This window comes from Oreochromis aureus, linkage group 13, assembly GCF_013358895.1.
Source record: "Oreochromis aureus strain Israel breed Guangdong linkage group 13, ZZ_aureus, whole genome shotgun sequence".
In the NCBI taxonomy this organism is placed as follows: domain Eukaryota; kingdom Metazoa; phylum Chordata; class Actinopteri; order Cichliformes; family Cichlidae; genus Oreochromis; species Oreochromis aureus.
The window spans coordinates 15,420,962-15,446,071 of record NC_052954.1 but is presented as its reverse complement, the minus strand read 5'-3'; the positions used below and the strand labels follow the sequence as shown (position 1 = coordinate 15,446,071).

General features: G+C 38.3%; 1 protein-coding gene across 1 annotated transcript; it reads left to right on the top strand.

The window, feature by feature from the left end:
* Positions 1-196: 196 nt before the first annotated feature.
* prim2 (DNA primase subunit 2) lies at positions 197-24,035 on the top strand. The gene is made up of 14 exons (XM_031742966.2): positions 197-298; positions 1,114-1,263; positions 1,388-1,500; positions 2,155-2,249; positions 2,344-2,464; positions 4,499-4,594; positions 5,610-5,747; positions 8,827-8,894; positions 9,695-9,767; positions 10,008-10,193; positions 16,780-16,906; positions 17,099-17,181; positions 19,403-19,471; positions 21,726-24,035. Exons 2-14 carry the CDS (start codon positions 1,119-1,121, stop codon positions 21,951-21,953), a joined length of 1,542 nt encoding a protein of 513 aa, XP_031598826.1. The 5' UTR covers positions 197-298; positions 1,114-1,118; the 3' UTR covers positions 21,954-24,035.
* Positions 24,036-25,110: the final 1,075 nt, after the last annotated feature.

Genomic DNA, 25,110 nt, shown 5'->3' with positions numbered 1-25,110 from the left:
GTTTGTGTCGGATTTGGTTCAAACGCCAAAAAAACAGAAATGGAAACATAGTGTGAAATGACAAATTTGGGTAATATCCTTTTAAAAGAAACTGTTTGCTTGAGTTTTCATGGAGGTCACCGTTATTTTGAGAGACGGGACGGGCTGTGCTGAAAAGTAAAACGAGTACACACCACTTCACAACTTTCGTTCTCTTCCGGTGTCGGATGCAACGTCATATTTTAACCCGCGTTTGTTGAACAGCCCACTTTGTTTGGCGGGATTACGTTATTAGGACTCTAAAACCATCATCTAATCGGTAATGTAACGACAGTATTATATCCTGAACCGTGAAATAAGTTTCTCGGGCTGTGTTCGAGCTCGGTCTTTTCAACGCAGTTTAAACTCAAATTTGATACCTAGCAAACGTCAAATTTGGAGTTTTTCTCCCTACCATTAACTTCTTGCTATGGGCTCTATTGTTAACATAAGCTAAATAGTCTCAGTTAGCGGCTACATTTAGCCTCGAACGTAAAAATTGAGTTTATGAGAACGACAGTTACTGACTGCTGAGCCAGTGTAACATAACAAACCAACTAGCTTCACCCTGTCAGTTCAGTTTGTCTGTAGAGGCTAATTTCTAGCTGTCAGAAACATTTCGACTCTTTTCTTTAATCCCTAATTGAGCGACTGTGATGAAGATTAGTCAAGGAGAGGCTCCGTTTGCCAAGTTTTGCTTTAAGTTATACCGGGTGCCACTTCTGCACTGACTGGTTAAAGGTTAATAGCAGATGCTGTGCAGCAATTCGTTTGTTCTGATTTTGTATAGCAGCACCCTTTACTGTGTCAAATCAAAGGCCAATGAATTTCTTAATGTTTGTTAGTCATAAGCGTTTAAAAGGTCGCTCGGGTCTTCTCCACAATAGTGTGTTTTATTTATTCAGCTCCTAGTAAAGCGAAAATGGCAAAATCACGCGTTATGCATTTTGAAATGAGAACAGCTTATTTAATTGTCATGAATTTGTATTGAAGGTCGCTTTGGTCAATGGCTCACTGCATCAGATATGGCAGGTTTGGGACCCAGCTTGTTACCAAGTGGTACATGAAAACATACATGATTTCTCTTAACATCAGGCACTATGCAGTTTGGAGGCAGAAGAAAGAAGAATAGCATTAACCCTCAGTCGGAGCTCTATGGGCAGCACCTGCAGTTTTATGGACAGCCTCCTCTTGAAAACATCTCTCTCTCTGAATTTGAAACATTTGCTGTGGAACGACTGAAGTGTAAGATTTGTTTCATACTAGTGAAATTCAAATGATGAAAATTACAGTAAGCATTGTTTTCTCTGCTCTTGTGAAATACATTTTATTTAGGACATGTGGTTACTAATGTCTGTTGCCACTGTAGTGTTGAAGACTGTGGAGAATTTGGGAGTGAGCCATGTCAAGCTTACAGAGCAGTATATAAGCAAACTTGAGAAAGAGCTTAAAGCTCTGAACTTTCCTTACAGACCAGATGCTGTGAGTATGTTTCCCATTATGCAACTTTAAAGAGTATTAGTGAGTCCGTTATTGCATTATGTTTTCAACAACTTCAGCTAAAGCTTTATCACAAAGAGATTTCTTTTTAAACTTCTACCTGTTACGTGTTTTAATGAAAACACAGGGTTTGGATTTGGTTAGGGTCCTATAATATCGCACTGGACTTCATGGTGCTTGTGATCCCCTTAAAATGGCAGTGAGACGTATCTAATAAACTGTCATAGCTTTTAGAGTAAGGTCAGTGTATAGCTCAATGTGTATTAACACAGTGTTGACTTTGATGCCCTAGAACTTAAGCTTGGGCAGGATCCATCAAATTCTCTTTGCAATAGTGATGAAATAGCATGATTTAGCAATAAAATGTATTTGTATTAGTAAAGAAGACACACTGCTGGGTGTTGCAGAAAACGTGACTGTTTTACTAACATTTTAAGACCCTATGCTGAATTACAAGAGCCTGAGATAATGGAAGTTAGTGTACAGCTACCGTAAAAATGACTTTTAGTACGTGATAATTTTTTCATATATGTACATAAAATAAAAAACTGTACAACATTAGAAGTGGTGAGTGATGATTAGACGATTGACATCTATTTGTCTTTCAAATTACCTAATTGTTTTCTAACCCTTAAGGATGACAAGAAATCTCAAAGTGGATCAACTGAATATGAAAAACGAAGAAAAGACCATATCTCCCACTTCATTCTCAGACTGGCCTACTGCCAAACGTAAGTCTCCATTTAGGAATACTGAAAGATGTGGTCAGAATAAAAGTTGTTCAGCTGCAAAAGATAAATGTTTATTTCCATTTGTCTCTCAAAGGGAAGATCTGAGGCGCTGGTTTATACAACAGGAAGTTGATCTTTTCCGCTTCCGTTTTAATGACTTGGACCCAAAACAACAACTGGAATTTCTTCACAAGAATAATCTCCGCTATGACACAGTAAGCTTTCCTAAAGAAAACACTTGGCACATTTCAAAAATAGTTTTTTTCTGGAAATTATACTTGAGGAGGCTTACCACAAAAAAAATTCCAACTGGGAACTTGAAATTTGTGTCTTCTTGTGATAGTGACTTATTCAGAAACACACAATTTGTCTTTTTTTTATATCACCTTCAAGCTTTTTTTTTTTTTTTTTTTTTACTTAGCCACAGTGAGTTTCTCTGGGAAAATTATATTCTTCTCTCCCATCATTTCAGCCTGAGAGTTTTTAATTAATTAATTAATTTAAAAAAAACAGTCATCAGTCCAGTGGAAACACTTTGGAAAGCTGCTTCTCTTCCAGCTGCCTCCTTGGACCTCAAACACTATTACTTATTTTTCTACAGCTTTTCTCCTTATTTCTTGCCTAGAGGTGCAGGCTTCTCTCTTAGAACAATCACTATTTTCTCTGCTTCCCTGAAAGTAAATATGTTTCCTTATATGAAAAAAATTGGGGCGGGGCAGATAGTATGCAAATTGTAAGGCGAGTCTATGGGACTGTTGGTTCCGAACAGCTATGATTTACTATTGTATGCATCGTGGTAAGATCAAAATAAATAATAATAATCCTAAATCTGGTGGTAATTTTGAGTGGAAGAAATTTGCGGAGTAAGACCTTTTCCACATAGATATTAATAAATGAGGCTGATTGTCCTGTTGCATGACCAGTTTCATCCAAACTGTATCTGTGAGGCAGATGGCCTCACATTTAATCTGGAAAACTTTGATACACAGAGGAGTTTATGGTCGACTCCATGGTTGCAAGGTGTCCAGGTCCTGTGGCTGCAAAACAAGCCTAAATCATCAGCCCTCCATCATAAGGCTTGACAGTTGGTCCGAGGTGTTTGTGTTGAAATGCTGTGTTTAGTTTTTACCAAACGTGGTGCTGTACATTAAGGCCGAACATGTCTACATTGGTCTCCTCTGTCCAATTAACATTGATCCAGAAATCCAGATGCAACTTTGCAAACCTAAGCCATGATTTTACATTTATTTTAACATTTCACATGCTAAATGAGGGCTTCAGACTCTGGGTTTTTGCAGTCTCTCTTACCATTAAATGGCCTTAGCTTGGGGTAATTTGCTGGGTTATCCGCTTTTTGGGAATGTTGTGGCATTGTATTAACACAATGCCCCAGTTTCAGCTGTTTTCTCCAGACTAGTAATCTGCCAAAATTTCTACTTTTATAGAGGTGCTGATGCCAGTTAACACTAAGAGTGGATTTAGTTTTTCACAGGACTTCTTGCAATCCTGTGAAAACGTTCTAAGTCACCCAACTGTGTTTCTGTACTGACATTGAAAGACGAACGTAAATGTTCAGAATAGAAATAGGGGAACGACTTTACAAGTTTCATATTAGTAAAATTATACAATTAATGTGACAAAAGCATAATTGTAGAATAATTTGCAAATATGTTTAACAAAAAGGATGATGTTGGTGTGAGAAAGTGTAAAGTCAAATGTAAAAGTGCCTCTTCACCATAATGTGTTTTAGAAAATATATCTTGGATTTTGTTTCTAAGTCAGGCTCAGAGTATGTCGAGGACACGGGCCTGAATCCATGCAAGTTGTTTCTATACACAGCATAGTGGTGTTCAGTTGTATTTTCACTAGGTGGAGCTGTTCAATCATCATAACATCTTCCATCTTTAAAAAGTTGGCCCTATTCAGTAATAGGTTTAATTGTGAAGAAATTATATTTCAAATATGTGTGTATTATTTTTTTTAATAATAAATCTCAAGACATAATTGTAAAACACTATTGTAGTGTACTTAGTCTCTGTTTTGCTTTTAGGCTCACAAAAGGAAAGAACTACAGTAGGTTTGGATAACGTGGTGGTGGCGGGGTGGGACTCAAGTGTAAGCAAGAATGAAAAGCGAACTTGAGGCTTTTGTTTTGTTTTTTAAACAATGTTTGTTTTCCACAAGCTTATTAACATCATATTAACAGTTCAGCTTATGCAGCTCCTCACGGAAATCTCACAACTTTTCAGATTAGCAGTGAGGAGAAGCTGAAGCTGAAGGATCAACTTATAAATTCCAGCTTTGGCGTCAGTGGAATCACTGTGATGGAACACGAGTTCTACAAGGTGAGCTGCTCATGTCTTTGCATGTAGTGATGGGAGACGTATATAAGACATATATTCACGAACACACCACAGAGTGAATGTAACTTCCAAGACCTCTAGACAGTGGCCCTGTTAGGTTGATGTGTCATAATGGCTTGATTTCTCTTTCTGCATAGTTAAGAGTCATTCAGGAGAGTTTTTGAAGTAGTGATCATTAAAGCTAATAGCACAGTGCATGATAATATATGGTGTAAGGTAGGTTGGTCAGACTTTGCAGAACATCTTGGATCCTTTTGTGAAGAGGAGTGTTTTGTAACGTCTTCTTTTTGTCCAGTATTAGAGTTGGACGAATTACCACTCAAGCTTTCTCATTTGCATCGTATGTATGGTGTAATGCTTACCTGTGTGAGAGTACTTTTATACACTGGAGTAAAACTCTGATTTGTCTGCTTAGCTCTGCTTTTTTTTTTTTTTTTTTTTTTTTTTAATAAACTCCTCATCCCCGGGAGCCAGTATCTCATCAGATAGAGACAGATCATCACCGATATGAAATAAATGAGCAAATATTTCTCCCCGGGGCAGTTTAAACCAACATTATGGAAAAATCCTGCTTTTCCAAATGTAGAATTACAGCGCCACATGTGTTTATCTTACTCTTACTAAAGAAATGCATTGACATTATGTTGTATAATCTGATGTGCATAGTAGGCAAATCTTTTAAAGGCTGTGATTACATTCTGTCAGTCAGGTCTCTACTCATAATGATTTAACATGCAAATGGATTAAATGCAGTTTTTCTATTAACAGAATTTAAAAGCTACGACTGGAGTTTAATTTGAATTTCCTTGCTACTGACAATCATTTTCACTGGGAGAATGTAAATCATCCCATTTGGTTTGCTGAGCTTAAATTGTATCCTTGGATCACAATTTAAGCAGCCAAATTACTAAGGACACACGGCTGGCCTTTATATTGTGAACACATTCATGATTTAATTGTTTTTTTTTCTTCTTCCAACTGTCATTACATTTTAAAGGTGCCTTTTCAAGATGCCCTGGATCTTGTGCGACTGAGGAAAGTGTACCTCAAACAAGGCTATGCGTACATTCCCCATCAGGATATTGTCACCATTGTTCTCAATGATTTCCGCACAAGGCTGTCGAAAGCTCTTGCAGTAAGTGAAATTTTATTTTTTTTGTTTTGTTAACACAATAATGGAGAAGCACAATTGAGAATTCTCAGCATTTTGTTGCTTTTCAAGCCTAAACATAAGAGTTCAAGCTTAAATGTGAGCTTTTTAAGACCCCCAAATCTGCATATACTTTAAACTCCAGTATTGTTCAGGCTACAGTAAAATGTAGGCCCATTTTATTGCCTCCAGTACAACACCATCTTTAATCATCACCTTTGTGACTCACTCCATCACACCTTCACTTTATATTATTTTACACTAGTGGCCATTTTCATGCCATTTGTGCATGCAGAATCCCCGATTCCATAAGGAGAATTATTAAATTGCCATTGTTGCTTTCAGTGCCCCGAGGGAAATGGTAGAAACACAGGGTTCAAATGAGGGGAATAAGTATGCACATGTGACATAAAATGTCTGGAGGAAAGATTGGGGACATCTAGTAGGAAAGTGCTTATTGTCCCTGCAGGCATGATGTTTTTTTTAAAGGCTGCTGAAGGGGGTTTATGATGGCACCATATCACCAAGCTTTTGCATTGCTTAGAATGTCCTGAGGGACTTGAAGTGCAATGTTTTGGGAACCAGAGGCCTTTTTTTTTCTTTTTTTTGTAAATATATAATATATGTGAGAAGACAACCCAAGTCCAGCTCCATGGTGGCGAGCAGTCCAGATGGCGAAATGGGCACAAGGAGCAGCAACTAAAGGCAGTGTCAGTTTGTGGTTTATGAATAGACATTAATTAACGTTAATTAGGCAAGAAATCTTAAAATAGATGACTTGCTGTACTGAGACACAGAAAATAATATTTTATTTCATTACAGTTACCAGTATTTGTGAATTACATTTTCTGTTATTGAGTGGTAAGAGCGGTGGATACAAGAATTACGCATATTTGTAGATTAGAGAAGCCACTTTTTAAAGAATTATAGGGAAGATGTCGCTTTATGTTTGGCACAAGAAGCTGAAAATGTAGGAAGAAACTCAAAGTTGTCTGAAGTAGACCACACTATGCTCATTAATTGGTACAGTAAGGTGGAGTAAATATTGGATCGATATGAGGGGTCAGTGTTTTATAGTTTGGCACCCTTTGCTGAAAATTGGCTCTTTTCCTGGTATAGATCCACATCGGGTGGTCAGAGTTCACTATATTCACCTATCAAAACATCAATACCCAGGTTCTCACATCCTAATTAACCAGTAGACGATAGACATACATTTACACTACATGACAAAATTATTCCTTTGTACAGCCACATGTTGTAACACAGCCAAAGACCTCCTTTGAGTTTATTAAAAGTGCACCAGTTTGAAAAAAATTTCATGATTATTTCATTTGCTTTTTTCACATACAGTTTGTAATCAGTACTGCAAAATATGTGTCAGCCATTACCGTACATACCTTTCATATTGATTTCCCCTCTATAATTGTACATCAGTCTTCCGTGTAGTGTTTTAAACTAGAGCGCTGATTTTAGCGAAGGTTTTTAAGTTAAACGAGACACCACATTTGGAGTCTGGTAGTTTAAACAATGGAGCGGCAGTTCTAAGAGAAAATCATTTCACTGCACACTTCAGCTTTTGCGATGTGGTTGTGTTATGTTGTCTGTCACTGTAACAGAGTAGCCACTTTCACTGTCTTCTCAGTTAATACCGTGTCCTCATGACAAAGAGTGAGCTTCTTTGAGCCACTGAGCTAAAATGCTTTCCCGCAATTTGAACTACTTATCTAAAACTCCCTTCTGTCTAAATGAATTGTTTGATAACCAGGATGATCGGATTGTGATTTCTGAGAGTAGTTTTAGATGTAGCTGAGAATAAATGCAGAGCAATTTGGTGCTTTTTAGTTCTCAAAAAGAAAGAAGTGTACCATTAGGTGAAGTTTTCCCTATGATTCTGAAAACCTCTCAGGTTGTAGTATAACCAGTGTCAGCAAACCTGTTTGCGTGGATGGTATAGTACAGGAAGTCACTGGATTTGCACTACTGTTGACATACAATAGTTGATCAGGCAGGACCAGCTTTTCCAAATTAGAAGAGAAAAATAAAGCTCAAATAAAAAAGACCAACTTTGTTCGGTTCTGCAATTCTCCAATTTTCAGGTAATTATCCAGACCACTAACTGCTGGAATGGAATAATTCAACAAAACTATTATTCTTGTAACTGAGCCAGTGTGTTACTGTAATGGTTATTCTCCTTCGCTGGGGACAGCAAGGGGACATCACAGAGAACGTGTCATTAAAGAGGTATGAAACGGAAAGCTGCCTCTCCATGTGACTCCATTTATTGGTTTGTTGTTCATTTTAACAAACAGAATGCTGCATCTTAAAATGTCTTTGGTGCATGGGTAAGGCAGACCTTGAACTGGCCAAAACTCAAGAGTCAGTTTTTTGTTTTTTGTTTTTTTTAAAATGAAAAACCATAATTCAGGCCTACAGCTGACTGTTTTTAGACTGAGACAGCATGTGAAAGCTGCAAGTCAGAGGATGTTGTAAAGAGTAGCCTGACAGTTGCTGTCACATGTTTTAGGATGGTGTTAAAATGTGTTGCATAAATGATTCGCTCAACCTGAAGTCAGAAAAATCATCTTACTGTTTTTTAAGCCAAGGTTGCATGGAGATGCATTAATGTTATCACTCTTAAGGGCGTTGACACACTAAGCTGACAAGAGGCTGCAAGCATACATTTAGTAAATCAGGATTTTTGTAATTTGTTTTGAATGTCGTGGATTCTCATAGGTGTCGCAGGATTGATCACACAGCCAGCAATTTCCCTTTTTCTTTTTTTTGTTGGAAATTAGTAAACACTGAGCAACACATAATCAAAGTCTTTAATGATAGATACTGTGGCGAACTTAACTTTTAGTTTAAATTGTTTACACGTTTCTGATCTTTTTGGATAACGGCGGTCCAGAAAGACAGTTTTAATTACGAGATTCTGTGCGCTAGTTTAAAGTGCAAATAGTTTAAAACGAATCAGGTGCACTTAACCTGCAATGTTGGGCTGTTATAACACTTTGACCTAGACTGTTTGCCATTACTCATGTGATGCCCATCTCTCCTGCAGTTGACAGCTCGCTCGCTACCAGCAGTGCATTCTGATGAACGGCTCCAACCTCTCCTTAACCACCTCAGGTAAGAAGCAGGATGAATAACATCGCTGCTGTTTTGCCAGTGTGACCATGAAAAAGACTTCTAGCATAACTGATCTTCTGCACCAAAGTGTCTTTGGTTGGTCTGAGTTAACTCAGACTTACCCTTTAAATAATGTCCAGATGTTGTGGAAACTTTTTGCCCCTTAGTGCGTGTTCAGCATAATGCTTCTTCCATCACAAGGTTACTAGAAATATCCAACTTGTGCACTGTTTTATCTACCATGCCTGCTGCTCTTCTGGGAGAAAATATTAGATGATAGTCGTGTTAGTTCATATGGGTAATTATGAGACAGAGAGACAGTCGCAGTTTTAATAACAAGGTAAGGGAGTAAACGGTATAGATCTTTGAGTTGATAGAAAATATTTTGATTTTGGCTTCTTTTTATTATTTGTAGTCTTGGTTGGACAAAGCAAGACAATTGAAGACGTCATCTTAAGCTGTTATGGGTGTTTGTATAATACTTTTAAATCTGCTGAATGTATCTAAAAAAGATCATTTGAGTTTTCTACTTTAAGTTCCTGGCAAAAAGTAAACACTGAATAGACTGTATGGTCAAAAGTGCTATAGCATCTAAAGGTGCTGTTCAACCAGGAAGCCTATGATATGAAGCTCCTGGTGCACAGGTTTGAGGCTCTGCGGTCATTGAGTCAGCAGATCATTGACAACTTTTATGTACCGTGTGCCTCAGCACACACACACACACACACACACACACACACACACACACACACACACACACACACACACACACACATAATGTATTGTTTTTCTTCTTTTAGTCATGCATATGTGGGACAGGATTACAGCATCCAGAAGAATGTTGGGAAAATCTCCTTGGATCAGATTGATTCAGTAAGTTGCTTTAAACATCTGTTCTTGAAATTTCTTCACATGGCAAATTCTTCAAGGTGCCTTTTTGCATAGAAGGGCCTTGTTGCTGGTCTGGGGCAGTGAATACAAAAATATGTGGTGTTTAATTTCACTTAATTAATATCCTTTGTACTCCATAGATGCAAAATAGATAATTGTAGGAAAATATAAATTATATAATACATTTCTTCAGGTTGGTCATTAACAATTACCTGCTTACAGCTTTCAGGGAAGTCATTCCCGTTGTGTATGAGGCAGCTCCACCAGTCTCTTAGAGAAAACCATCATCTCCGCCATGGAGGTCGGATGCAATATGGTCTCTTCCTCAAAGGTATCGGCCTGTCTTTGGAGCAGGCACTGCAGTTCTGGAAAATGGAGTTCATAAGAGGCAAAGTGGATGCAGACAAGGTAATGGTGATACATTTTAATGCTTTGTAAATGAATATTTTCTGAGTATCTTTAAAACAAAAAGTCAACAGATACCTTCTACCTGCTCTCCTGGCGAAGGGTGGTTCAGTCCATCCTATTCATAATTGGTTCATAGTCAACAAAATGTTACATAACATACAGGCATCACTCAGTAACCGTTCACCCATCCCAGAAATGACATGGGCTACAATTTTTTATTATTTTACAGACTAAATTTGATCCAATTTCAAAACATACTTGTTTATTTTACAACATATGATGGTACATGTGTTGCTGGAAGTTAAGTAAAATATAGTGATATAGTGATGTCTGAATTTGTCAGACTGAGGGTTTCTGGTCTGGTCTGTTCAACACTTCAGTGGGTGGGGCTGTTTTTATTGGAGATTAAGTGGCTCCATCAAAGCTTTATTGATTGAAGGAAAGTTCACTGGTGTCATTAGGTGCACTCAGTGCTTTGATGAGGCTAATGAAAACTGAAGTGGTTATGAGTTGGGTTATTATGTCTCTCGGTAGGAGACAGACACAGTAAAGACATTAAAATTGTTCTGCATGAAGAAAACGCTCACTCTTTATGTGAGTAAGAGAGAGAAGTGACAGGAGACTCCACATAATGGACCAGCTCAGATAGAACAAATAGAATTTCATGCTGTGGAGTTAAGTAGCTATGAATCATGCTTTTTAGTCTTGTAAGGCTTTAAATATAAATTTATTAGACTATTAATTTTTTAGATTTTTTTGACTTGACTCTAAAAGTTTGGATATGATCGTGTTGTTTGTGTTATGTTAACAGGCAGGGGATTTTTGTTTCCCGTGTTCATTCACCATAGTTGCAGATACTTCAGGAGGTGTGATCAGAAAGTTCAGTGGGTTTATTAAAAGCACAAACTATGCTGCTATTCACTTTCAAGGCCATCCTCTTATTCACCTCTGGCTTCCAGCGATATGAACACACTTACTCGCCATGCATGCTGGATTTCCTCTCTCTGTGAAAAATAACAGCCTTTAAAGGTGGAGACTTTTTTGTTGATGTCAAAAAACAAGCATATTTTCGAGCGCTTTGTGTTGTACTCACCACAGTTCAAGCCTTCCCTTTGATGCCTTATGCATCAAAGCGCACAAAGTATTTTTGGTTTGCAGCCTTGCAGGACTTTGTGATCATACCTCCTTTGTTAGATGGGATGTCTCTGAATTGGTCTGGCATGCGTACATCGATTCAAAGTCTGGTCATATAAATGTTAAAGCATTTCCTTATCATCTATCAAGAAAATAACTTCTTAATTTCTCTCATTGTATCAAGTTGCTTTTTTAGTTGCTTTTACAGTAAGCACTACAGAATGTTGGAAAACCTCACATGCCTCACCTTGTCTGGGCTATCTTAGACGTGAAATATGGCTGCCCTGTGGTTTTTGAGTAGGCTTTTTGTTTTAAAATGCTCCATCCACAGTGTGGCCATTTGGGAATTTCTTGAGATATCACGTTTCCTAAAAGATGCACTCTAATGTTCATTAGATGTGAAAACAATCTCTCCTAAAGTTGGGATCTAAACTTATCGGGTTAAGCATACCTTACTCAACCAATTCTTTGAGTGTGTTTTGCTCTTCCACACTTGACTCACTGTTACATCTTATGACTGTTTGCTGTTCTGTTCCAACCTAATTTAAGAGCTGATTAGTCAGCAATTATATTCACTTTAATTACTTGCACTACTCGACATGCAAAATCCAAAATATTTGTCAGCTTTATTTTCTTAAATGGGTCTTGTAGTATATTCTGGAAAACTCTAACTCCTGGTGCATTTGTTCTAGATGAAAAGATGCATTGAGAAAACGTTGGTTGTGTTAGTTGCAAGAGTACTTGCGAATGAGCTGTTTTGACCTGCTGTCATCAAATCATTTATATTTTATAAGATGTGCAGAAATACTGTGGATCTGACTAATGCTGACATCCATGCAGAGCTCACACATAAGTGGATTGCAGCTTTGAGTGCTCATCAAAAGATACAGTATTAACAGACTGCACAGCAAGTGCCAAGAAGTGATTGTGCTGAGTTGAATAGACACCTGATGTAGCAGTCTGGCGTGGTTGTCCTTATGGACGGGCCTTGATCCCAGAGCCCTGTAGTCTTTGAATACTAATTTGTAGTAGTAGATCACACGGCTGGCATCCTGGTCATCTTACCCCAGGTAGCCTGCGCTCTTTCCAGTCTGGGTCATGTTTTGCATCAGCCAGACATTTTGTCCAAGCATGTGGGACTGTCTTGAGCCCCTGTTTCTTGATGGTGCCTCAGTTGAAGGAGTAATAAGGAGACAGATTACAGGATTCTGACCAGAATGGATACACAAAGATGCACATGGTTGTAGCTGCATAGACAGCAGGTGCTTTGTCATTTGTAAGGTTCAAATCTTTTTGCTGGATGGGAAAGACCAGCTTTGCAGAAGCACGGTGTACATGGAAGCAATGGGAGGCTAATGAATTTTAGCAACCCTAATGTCTAATATTAATCGAAGAGACACAAAACTGTTGTTCACTGCTGTTTATTGCATGATTGCAGTCCATAAAAGCCACAAAAAGTTGCATGTTTAGGACATAAAATTTGATTGGAAATTGTAATAAGCATATTTTTTTGGCAATATATAGTATCTGTGTTCTGGGAACGGTTAATAGGAGTGTTATTAAAAGATGTACTCTGCCATTTTAAATATAGATACTCCAAAAAATAGTTAAAGTAGGGTAAATTCTGGTTGGAGAACATACAGATATATGCATACTAAGATGAAAAGTAAAAATATCACTGAATAATTTGTGGAGCTCTCAGAAATAGGTTTGCACTGATGCGAACAATGATTGACGTCAGGATAGCTATTTTGGAGGTTAGTTCAGTGAGGTTTTGTTTTTTTTCTTGAATGCTGATATTTAAAAAATGAATTTTACTTGAACCACAAAGGTATTCCATTCTCTTTTTTTAAGCTGTTAATGAAGCCTAACCCTAGTAAAGCAGTCTCAGTGAGAGCCTCATGGTATACCACAGCCCTCTTTAGCACCCTGTACATGAGGTGGCTTGGTTCCCGTGTACAAGTTCTCAGAGAAAGTAGCCGTGCACAAAGCCCTGCTCTTGTTCCACAGCAGAGGCAGCAGAATCGCGCTGACCAGATCGCAGCTCTCTCAGTGATGTATGTGTTGTGTCAGGGACTGCACTTTGTGGCAGGCTGCACAAAGCTTGCTCATTAGTATGCGACAGGCACAGAGGAAAAAGATGGGAGGCAGCATTGCCAAAAGGGAGGCCCGGAGGAAGAGGCAATGTAATATTAGACTAGAGGGGGAGAGAAAATTGATGAAATCAACTTGATCTATCCATTATTCTTGCTACAGAAGTTGGCCAATTCATTTGGAGGAGTGTCTATTTGTACCACATTTGAGTGTGCTGCATTGCCTTGAGGGGGTAGGCCTGCTTTTAAACTACTTGTTTTTCAAATGTTAACTTAAGGTTAATTAACTTCCACTAACTGACACATTCTTTCATAATGTAGGTGGAACAAATGAGTCATTAGATGACACTTTATATTAACTGCTCTTGGAGATGTGTTACAAATGTGCACCATGCTATTTTTATCTCTAGTATTTTCAGTATAATTTAAAAGGAGCCCCACGCTTCTTTGTTGCTACCCCATATAAAATAAAGCCTGAGATAATTTTTGTCTTAATGACTTTTTTCTCTCTCTCTCTCTCTCGTTTTTCAAAAAAAGGTCTATAAATACAAAATGACAACATTCAACTCATTAGTAGGATCAGGATGTAGGAATTAATTAGAATTTTTGTGTCTTTTCTCCTCTTGGACCACTATTTCAGCAGCTTGAAAAACTCAATTCCAGATCCAATTTAACAGAATATTTGCCAGTACACCACTTATGTGATATATAATGTTTACAAACCAGATAGTCCGAGAGTTTCCTTCATTTTTACTGCTCATGCTGAATTTAAAAGCTACCCAGTGGTAATATTTTGGTCACAATTCTTCAAAATTGTAATTTATGGGATCTGTCGGCAAAGAATAACAGCCTGTGTGTCTTGGCAGTGATGTCAAATTCGGTATTGGTGAAGAAATAATAGGCACCTACTGCAAAAGTTATGACATGGGATAGCAGATATGACACAGGTGTTGCTAGTAACATTGTGGCCCTGTGCTTTTAAGGCAGAACGGTCAGCCATGACACTTTTGACAGTGAGACAGCAACACCAGGACTCTGAAGCTGAAGAAACCAATGCCAACCCCCTCCAAACACACACACACACGGTTTTCCTAGTGTGACATGTCAAAATAGGCTAAAATTAAAAATTCCTTAAAATTCTAGCTGTCACAGTGATGGGGTTTTTTTCTTTTAGTTTTTTTTAAGTCTTCCCATTTAATTTAAGCTGTTTCATGAGTTACAGATTTTGTGTTTCAGTGACTTCGCTGCTCTAATTTTTCTGCCATTTAGTTAAATGCTAATTTTGCGTGAATGACCTTTTTAAAAAGCGATCAATGTCTTCTTTTCTGCAACATCAAAGTACTTAGCTCGTGTGCTGCTCCTGCATTTTATAGTCACTCACCTTTATGTTGTTGTTTTTTGGTGTGAAAAGGCTCGTTGTGCTGATTGAAAGGGGAATGTATTATAATGGTATTTAACATAAGAGGGATTGGAGCTATAAGCACATCAGTCACTATGGGCTGAGCCTAAGAAGCCATGCCAAGTTTACACACACACACACACACACACACACACACACACACACACACACACACACACACACACACACACACACACACACACACATAAGTAATCCCTTTGATTGTGACCTAATTCAGGATTTTGTGAATGTGCTGTAGAGTGTGGGGGGATGTTATAGTGATGTAGTCCCATGAGCCAAGATATGCATAAGAGCAGCTTTGGCTCAACTCCATTGAATGCATCTTTTGTAAATTTGCTCAGTTTGGGGGTCAGCTGTATCGGGGTATATCCAGGATTATCTGAAGTGTAGGTTGAGGCAAGACAAAAACATTAAAAAACACATTTAGAGGGGTTTCATTCACGCGGCAGGTTGTGCTTTACCTCAGCTTTGCTGGGACAAATGACTGTTTAGTATTGTTTTTGAGGCCTTGTGGCACTTTTAGCTTAGAAATGATCGTTTTTTTTAAATTCCAGGTAACATCTTAAATACGCTGTAACACTGGTGGAGTTCCTGTGCTTTGTTTTAATAGAGTAAGGGAGTCTTAAATCAGGAAAAGACCTCTTATATTTATTATTTGATTTATCGTACTTAAAGAAGGTTTTACAAGTTTTTAAATTGCCACTGCAGCTTGGCACATTAGTAAGTTTGCAGGGTTTTATTGCAACATTAATGTGTTATGATGGGTGCAGTCATGTTGATTGTGTTCTGCCAGTGTCAGAGCGCGCTCTGTGTATTTTACACTTGATTTTTAGAGGCACGGTCACTGTAATGCATTTTAATGACTGCACAGAATTACTGTGCAATAAAAAGTTCACTGCAAAGATTGTGTAAAATGACCCCCATCAAAAAGTATAACTAGCTGGAAGATGATGAGAAGGGTTTCAGAGGTCTGTCATACAGTTCATGTGTGTCCTTGACTTTGATCTCCTACTTTTAGGGCAGATCAGGTAAAGGGTTTTCAAGATATCAAATCAGGATTTGCATAGTTCTGCTGCCTTTAAGCCCTTGAACTGTTGAATAAGATATAACAAGCCCTGGCTTTATCTGAGTGTAAATTCAGTCTGACTGTACACTTGATGGTCAGTACTAATGCAAAGTTGTATAAATGAAAATATTCAAGTCTATGCAGGGCAAAAAACACGATAATTTTCACTGTCAAGAAATCTGTCAATAATTTTTTTAAAAAGTCTATAAAATATAAAAAGTAGTCATTACAGTCCATGTATTCAGCATATCCATCCCATAATATCATCAATTTTCTTAATTTGCTTTCCAGTTTGGGATCATAGGGGGCTGGAGCCTGTCCCAGCTGCCACTGGGTGAAAGGCAGGTCAAAGCTAAAACGACTGGCATGTTGAGCATGTCACCTTCAATAGGTTGAATCCAAAACGCCTGTTACACAATGCACACACACCAACAACTCCTGTACTGAAATATAAAATGCTTGCTCTACATTCAGTAAACTCATTAGAGCAGTTTAGAGGATTGAACTGCTCATCTGAATGTGAGCTGCACACTGAGGATTACAAAAGTGCTGTGCACATTAAACTGTGTTCTGGGGCCTTTTTTGTTGAATTTAAAATCTACTTCATATTGAATTGAGTCCTTCTACAGGGCAGTGGGCAAAAGTTCTGAGAAAGATGGCCATATTACAGCATCGGTGGTTCAACTATCTCGAGTGTGGCGACACCTCTACAGCAGGTTCTCTCTAATAGCTCTATATTTCATTGAGGAAAACACCCTGTCAAAACTGACATGATGTATGACAATGACTCTTTTCACCCTTACCTTGTCCCTCTTACACCCTCATCCTCACTAATGCCTTTCGCTTCCTCTCTCCTTCTCTCCCTTTCTGTAGTTTGACAAAGCATATGCCTACAGCATCCGCCACATGTTTGGCAAAGAAGGCAAGCGAACAGACTACACCCCCTACAGTTGCATGAAGGTGATTTTATCAAACCCACCCAGCCAAGGAGACCATCATGGTGAGTTGACGGCTGTTGGAAGAAGTGGTTGGCTTGGAAACAGTAACACATTTTGCTATGTGTTCGCTAAATCTGTGCAAATCTGCAGTTATAGTTTAATGTGCTTTCATGCTCCTTTATTTTCTTCCAACTGTTGAAATTCTTTATTTGCATTTTTTTTCCTTTAAATAAAATCCTGTCTTATCTTTGTAGGATGTCCATTCCGTCACAGCGACCCAGAGCTGCTGAAGCAGAAGCTTCAAGTGTACAAAGTGTCTCCCAGTGGAATCAATCAGGTGGGTGCCATCTGTCCACAGTCGGTTTGTCAAATGGTTGAACAGCCCTCTAGCCACAATTCCCTTCTCTGACTGGGGACAGCATGTGGGTTATGTTTCTTCTTCAGTCTCACAAAACTCAGCCAGCATTCTTATTGGATTTATAAAAACTGTCAAAGACATGAGTACCACCAAATAGTACTCATGTCAGTAGCTGATGGCAGTTGGTCTTAAATATGGTAAATTTCCTTTGCAGAATAGAGCGTGTTTTGTTTTTTGGGGTTAATATTTATGTCTGTGTGTGCAACACACACATTGCTTGGGAGTTATCTGCTATATTCGGTGTCACACAGCCACCACTTGCAAAGTGTGTTCTCCGACTGAGTGTTTGCTGGAGGTTGCTGGCTGTCGCTTTGTGAAATTGTTCACGAATTTAGTGCTGCACCAAAAAAAAATACATGTTTACTTGTAGATTGCCATTGTCGCCCATAGTTTGCACCTAAGACCCCCACTAGTCTTCTGGCTAACTGCTAGCTGAGTGGTAGTAACATATTCCAAGGGCAGAAAAGGAAAATGTTCTCCTTCAAAATTTGCTAAAGCACGTTTGCTTTAACACTGAGGCACAGCTTTGACTTTGAAGTGTTTGGCGACAAGTTTGTGTGTTTCATGCAAACTACAGGGGACTGCAGCAATCTGCTGGTGACCAAAACAATTGCAAGAAGTTTTTTGAGTCAGCATATACCCTAACGATTGGTGGTTGCCAATCAATGACCTGCCTCTAGGCCTGTGTGACCGGGTCTTTAGCAATCGATTTCCCAGCGACTGCCATCAGCCTCCATCAATGACTGGTCAATCAATCTGGAAATACAGTTTTCCATCACAGATGGTCTTGGACTGGTCGCTAAGCTTTAATCACTTGACCCTACATTATCACCTTTTTTGTCACACACCTGATGGGGACAAGCTAATGCCACGTGGTACAGCTTTGATTTGGAGCAGTTTTACACAGAGAAAAATCAGTACAGGTAAATACAATTACAATATACATATTTTGAGATTTAATAATAAGAAATAGCCTTTTAAAAATTGGTGAACCCACCAATCAGCAGGAAGATGATGTGCAGATTGCTCACAAAAGAAGGTGAAAAACTAATATACAAGTCAATAATTTATGGCAATCTGTGCAGCATTTGTAGAGACGTTTGGGTATATATTCACACCATGAGGTTGCCAGAGGACATGTCAAGTCGGGAAGAATGTCTGTACAGATATTCCTATGTACATGCAACATCAATCAGGGATTGACAAAAGAGATTTATTTCCAAGAGACCAAAAAGGTAAAGATAGGTAAAAGCTAAAAGGCTGTAATAGTATCACGAAATGTCTTGTGAATCTAAGACGTTGTTCTATAATCCCAGAGGAACCTTCAGAAATAAACCTCACAAAGTAAAAGTCTTACCATAATAACACAGCTTGTATTTTTCCTTTATTATCCATCGTTTGTGTGCATTTTAGCAAATGCTCCTCATATTCCACTAAGCAAACTAAAGCTCTGATAAAAACAGCAAAGTCTGACTGAAACTGTGCGTAGCTCGACACTGATCTAACCCCAGCCTCAGTGTTTAGCATGCTGGTGGCAGTTTCACGCTGGAGGCAGCCTTCAGGAATCTGGGGAATAATGAAGGAACCAAGTTCAGGCAGACTCCTCAGAAGTGTCTCTCTCTTAGTGAGTACTGATAACTTGGGATTTTTCTTTTTTCAGCAGGTCACTCACCCCGAGTATGCAGTCTCACTGCACACTACAGTGGCTTTATTACCAGAACGTTGCCGTTCTTATGTGACCCAGTAAAAAGTTGGGCTGCAGGCTGGGTGTTCACCCTCTCCCTTTTCAGCTTTGTAGAGCTTCAGAAGGCAGAAAAAAAAAAAAAAAAAAAGAAATCCCCCAAAATTGAGATCTGTAATCATTGCCACTGGTTATTCTCCAAAGAGCTGACCCAGGGCATGAATATTTAGATTAGCCTAAATATGTATGTGATCTGTTTTTATTAGGTTTGAAGAGATTTTTTTAAGAATGTATTCACTTCTGTCATGTTGATTAACTAAAAAAAAGGGATAAAGTCATTTTAAATAGAGGGCTGGCGAAGCAAAAATTGGCAACAGTATTCTCTGTAGAGTTGCTGTATCAGTATCTAAGGTGTAGAAGTTTAACCTTCATTTTTGTGAACTGTGTTTTTTATTGCAGATCCTGGAGCTGGTTAAAGGAATGCACTACCAGCTGGCATGCCAGAAATACTTTGAGCTGACACACAATGTAAGTGGAGTCATTTGATGCAGGGAGTAACCAGGGGTACCTGTGTCAGAGGCAGGGGTTCGGTCCTTACATCTCATGCATGAAGGCTCAGGAGAGACCCAAAACTGTCATCCCATCCATCATTAGCTGTCTGTCACAGCCGCTTAATTTTCATAGGTTTATTATAGCATTCCAATCTATTTTGCCCCCCTGTGGATGCTTATTTAATTTAAGCTGTTTTATGTGCGTGAGTCATCATCCTGTTCAGTCAGTAAAGCTAGGACTGAAAGTGACAACACATTTTCTTGTTACTGCAGCTCGTTCAGGTCATTCAGCTGGGGTTTGCACACATGGATGCGCTGCATTTACACAGCTTCTTGTATAGTGTGATGGACAGTAGAGGTCAGCGTGGAAGTTCATTCATTCTAATGGCCAGCAGGGGGCAACACCTCTGGCTTCAGGAACAAGTCAAACTTTGCATCTAATCCTACCTTAATAAACACTTTAATACTGAGTTTATCCTGTTAAGCACAGCTATACATATACTTATATTATACTAACATTAACAGCAAGGTATAAGTCAGGATGTGGCGACTTCATGTTTGACATTTAACTCTGTGCGTAATGAAAAGCCTCACATGAGGCCTAAAACCACTAGCTCACAAACCAACAGGCGATTGTGTTCAGTTGTCAAAAGGAAGGCATCACTACAATTAATGCTGATAGGGGAAAATGACACATTGCACTTTTAGTAAGGTAAATATTTAGTGTTATTACAAGTTTCTATCTTTATTAAAATGGACTCAATGTATAAAAATGTACACTACATGAATTTAGATAGATTTTTAAAATTCAGTCTTTCTGTCAGTGATTTATATCTCTTCACTCTACTAAAGCAGTATAAACGAAACGGTGGTCTGCTAGGTTTGGACAGTGAAATCCCTGTGTATAAGTACATTAATAGTACATCTAGTAGTACAATTCAACATGGTCTTAATTTAAACCATAGATCATTAGCTTGTGTTTATCAAGTTACATGTCAATCTGAAATCTGTAGATTTCCAGAACTTTACATGCATATCTTCTTTTTAAAACATAATGTCAATCATTTTTATTTCGATATACATTAGAAGTCTAATTTACTCTAATTTAATAAAGATTGACTTACTTATGTCTACTTTGTGCCTTATCTTTTTGCTGCTCATTATAGGAAGATTTTTAAATATTGAAAATCTTACCAACTGAAACCGTTACTACTGGTAAAATATATCTTTGCTGTCATTATTATCCGTATAATTAAGTAGCGCAACAAAATTTGGTTCACTGATATAAACTGTGCTGGTGTTGAACATCTGCTCTGATGTTCCTTTGTGGGGAATATTCCCGGGGCTACTTGGGTTGTTTATCGTTTTTCATTTAGAATTTGTGGGTCACTTGTTTAGTTAAAGTCATTACATGTACATTTATTTTCTCCAGGCAAACAAATAATAAAATAACAAACAGTATGTTTTGCAGTCATGTGTAAAATAAATTTATTTGCCTCACATGGCAATATATACAGACTGAATGCACATTTTTAATTTTTATCATCCCAACAGCTAAAAAAAAGAGAGAGAGAGAGGCTGACTTTGTTGAGCCAGAGAAATGTTAGGAGCTGACGGACTACCATTTAGGTCTACTTGCAGATACCTTAAAATACTATTAAAAGGAAGGCCGGTACTAGCGGTTCAATAGGTACGATTAGCCAGTGAAATATTTCCTTGGTAACTGAAGATGCCGACACGCTGTTCGGGTATTTTAAATCATTTACTTTTTCCACAATGAAATGTTTTGAAAACATCAATCAAATTACCTAATTATTTAAAAATCACAGAAAAGGTCACAGAAAGAGAATTTGTATTCCATCCGCTAATTGATTAATGGGTTTTTTACTCATCATGAATGATTTTGACATTTTTATTTCCTGAAAGGCCATTTCATCTTTTCACTGTGCTCTGATAGAGTAGTTAGCAGGTGACTTTGCTCACTAATGTGGCTGTGAAAGCCTCCTGTCCTCATTAGTAAATCGTTAGTAAATTAGTAAACCATTGCACATCACCCTCACTGACGGAGATGTTAAATGACCGTCTTATAACAGGTGACATTTCATTGAATCAGTCAATCATTGCGCTAGCAACCTGCCACTTTTATGAAAACTAAACCTGCTGTTCTTCCTATCTCCTGACCTTCCCTCTCATGTGGTTTCTCTCTTTTTTACCCTTTTTTAAAAAAACAGATTGAAGACTCATCTTTCTCACTCAATCACCCCAACCAGTACTTTCTGGAGAGCCAGAAACTTCTGGGTGGAGGCAAGGACATAAAGAGAGAGATGGATGCTCCGCAGAGGTCACAGGAAAACTCCGCCTCCAAAGGATCCACCGCAACTCAAGAGGTGGCAGCAAACACCTCCCAACATTTGGCCGAGATGACAGAAGATTTGGACTCTTTCTTTCAAGATGCCTGAGTCTCATATTTTTAAATACACATACAAATAATTCTGTATCTCTGGACATGCTCTGAATTCTGCTGAATCTTACAAATTCCCTAAATTGTTATATTAAGTATTAAAGTTGAAAATCTGTCTTTCAGTCTTTTAGTTCCAGCATAGCAGACTTTGGGAGAAAAAGTGAAGAAAATTAAAGGAGTGCACCACAGTGCTCATTGAAAGGAAAAATAGAAAGATTATGACCAAAAATTGCATAAAAAATCTATAATTGAGACAGTAAGCTTTTGTATTTTGTCTAAAAATGTTTTTTTTTCTATTTTCTTTATTGCAGGTTTTGATTCAGCCTTTCAAAAATTCACACAGACGTTTCTTTTCTTTTTTCCCGCTGTATGATATTCTTTGCTCACATGTCCGTGATCCTGCATTTATTTCTGCGTAACCATGCGTTAAAACTGCTCTCTTGGTTTGTTTCCTTTCTTTGTTTTTACACTGGTCTGAACTCAGATGGCTTATATTCTCAGTGCACAGTATTTTGGCAGAGACATGGTTTGGGGGGTGATGACTAGAACATTTCCCAGCTGTCTCAAAAACAATGTCATTGTATTTGCTGGCAGCAGTATGGATGAATGGTGGCAGGAGGGCGGATGAAAATAAACAATTTCCACACTTGTATTATGCTGCCTTGGAATATTGCCTCCTAGTGCACAATGCAATTTATTCAAAGCATACGTGGTCAAGAGATATTTCCTCACTTTCCTCTTGAGCCTCAGCTCAATAATTTGTTTAAAAAAAAAAAAAAAGGTGGCTGTCTAAAAGTCTAACCTTTTTGTGCTGCTGTGGAATTAGCAACACAGACTGCTCCTCTAATCTCGGTTCTTTAGGAGGTACAGTTTTGTGCTCTTATCTCCCCTCATACTATGCACTTTACCAGACTGCTAACTTTGGATCCAATTAGAGGGACAGCAGTGTTAGTTTATGAATGTAAATGTATTTTTCAGGAGGCTGGAGGAAACATTTGGGTCATTTTGTGGAAACCTCAATCTGTAATTTAATCATAGATGACTTTAGCCAAATGTCCCTGATGATGACCAAAAACATAATAATTTGTACCATTAATGCACATTTCTCTGTTTCACGACTTCCTCTGGTATATGCAAACCATCCTGCATCAGTGTCTCTCACTTTAAACATCAGAGCGCCCGAGCTGCACATGGCTGGAATTAAATTAGGTCTTAAAATCCAAGCATGGTGCTTGACATGGAGAGGATTTATTCAGTATAATAAGGCAACTGGATAACAGTGCACAGCCGGGCTGCTGTCAGCAAGAGACCCTTGATGTTTAATATTTGGTGGAGCATGACTACATCTGACAAAGCTGGCACTTTCTTAGACTGTGGGCAGGCAGTTGACTAGGACTGTGTTTATCTCCTTCAAATGGATTTACAATCATTAGTCATGAACTTGCTTTCGTTGTGTGATTTGTTCTCTTCCTGTAGTCATTACATGGACCAGGGGTGTACTGTGGGGATGGTGCATTATGCAAAGGGTGAGAAACATAATCCAAGACGTAATCGCAGCATTTGTTTCAGAAGCCTCATATGGAAAGTGACGTCCATGCCTTTATTGCAGCTTTGTGAATGCACTGCAATCTGGAAAATCCCCAAGTTCATCTGTTTTCCCATGCACAGGCAAATAATATTGACTAACACTTAAAAAATTTAAAGAGGCACCTTAAGCTTAAACTATGAGCCAGTTACAGATAATGTAAAAAATAGTCAATTGTTATTTGTTGGGATGTGAAAGAGCACCACAGCAAATCAAAAGGTTATTCATCAGTGGTAATGATTACTTCTCTGACTCTATTGTTCGTTTCTGCTCAGCACATGATGTATCTTTTTGTCCTAATGCAGCATAATTTTACCCAGGGGACTAAATTTGCAGCAGTGTCATTTGTTATTCAGTACGCCTCACCAGAGGCAGCTCTGGTTAATTTGGAGATTTGCGTGCACGTAGTTTATTTCTTTTTAAGGATTAGATAGCATCTAATAATGCATACTTGTACATCTCACCCTTGAGCTGTATTAAAATTAGCAAAATGTATTTGATAACTGTCTCAGTCCTTATTTCAGATCTAATAAATGGTTTGCAGTCATTACGGAGTGTTAGCTTTTCAGTGGGAGGATTTGGCAGTGTTTAGTTCTTTTTAAATGAGCCAGAGTCCATGTTGTCGCTCCGCTGTCTCACTTTTTTTTTTTTTTTTCAATCTTTTTTCAATCTAAAAAGTTTGAGCTTTTCTAGAAAAAAAAGCCTGTTGCAGGCTAAATTAGTGAAATCTTGAGGTGAAGGCCTGCAATAGTCTGGAAACCTCGCCAGGGTTTACTCTGCCTAGCTCCAGTGTCAGCTGGATAAGCTGGAGGTCCCCTCACTCCCAGTTAAGCAGGTGATTGACGGATTGATTTTTAGTTTGGTGAGTTTAGAGTCATGTACTTGTTGCTGCTTCTTTTTTTCCCTCTTTCTTTATAGTGGAAAAAATATAAAAATCTGTCTTTAAAAATATGGAATTGGAAGGTTCATCATGCACTCGGTCGCTGCTTTGACTGTGAAACGATTTCCAGAAGACCATGAAATGTGAGTTAGAGCTACGAAAGAAAAACAGCTACAGAGTGAACTCTTTAAACTCAATTTAAAAGAACTAAAGACTGTTTGTTTTGTCAAAGTTGTGGTTCATTATGTAAAACTGAGTCAGTGAGCCATTCTGCATGCAGTGGTGTGTAACATGTTTGTTGAGATGTAATGTTGTTGTTACTTAGTTTTATTTCAGAGCTCATTTTAGTTTTGATTGCTGAACTGACCAATACTATATTTGTTAATAAGCCTGCCACTTTGTTGGGTGCACTTACTGGGTTGGACTCCCTTTTGCCTCAGAGCTTTGTGGCATAGATTAAGAAAAGTGCTGGAAAATTGTTCAGGTCTTGTGTGACAACACCACCACGAAAGCAGCCCAAACTGTTGATTCATGTTTTCATGCTGTTTATGTCAAATTTTGACCCTAAAGCCTTAAAGTTTCAGCAGAAATTAAGGCTTCATACACGAAAAGATTATGATGCAATCTTATGTTGTCCATTTTTAATTAGGATGAGGCTGCAGTTGTGCACAGTTTCCTGATTTTAGCTGG

Excerpts from the sequence above, each read along its gene's own strand:
- prim2 (XM_031742966.2), top strand. The coding sequence starts at position 1,119 with ATGCAGTTTGGAGGCAGAAGAAAGAAGAATAGCATTAACCCTCAGTCG. Across the intron at positions 2,250-2,343 it reads AGACTGGCCTACTGCCAAAC|GGAAGATCTGAGGCGCTGGT; the intron begins GTAAGTCTCCAT and ends TGTCTCTCAAAG. Across the intron at positions 8,895-9,694 it reads CCTCTCCTTAACCACCTCAG|TCATGCATATGTGGGACAGG; the intron begins GTAAGAAGCAGG and ends TTCTTCTTTTAG.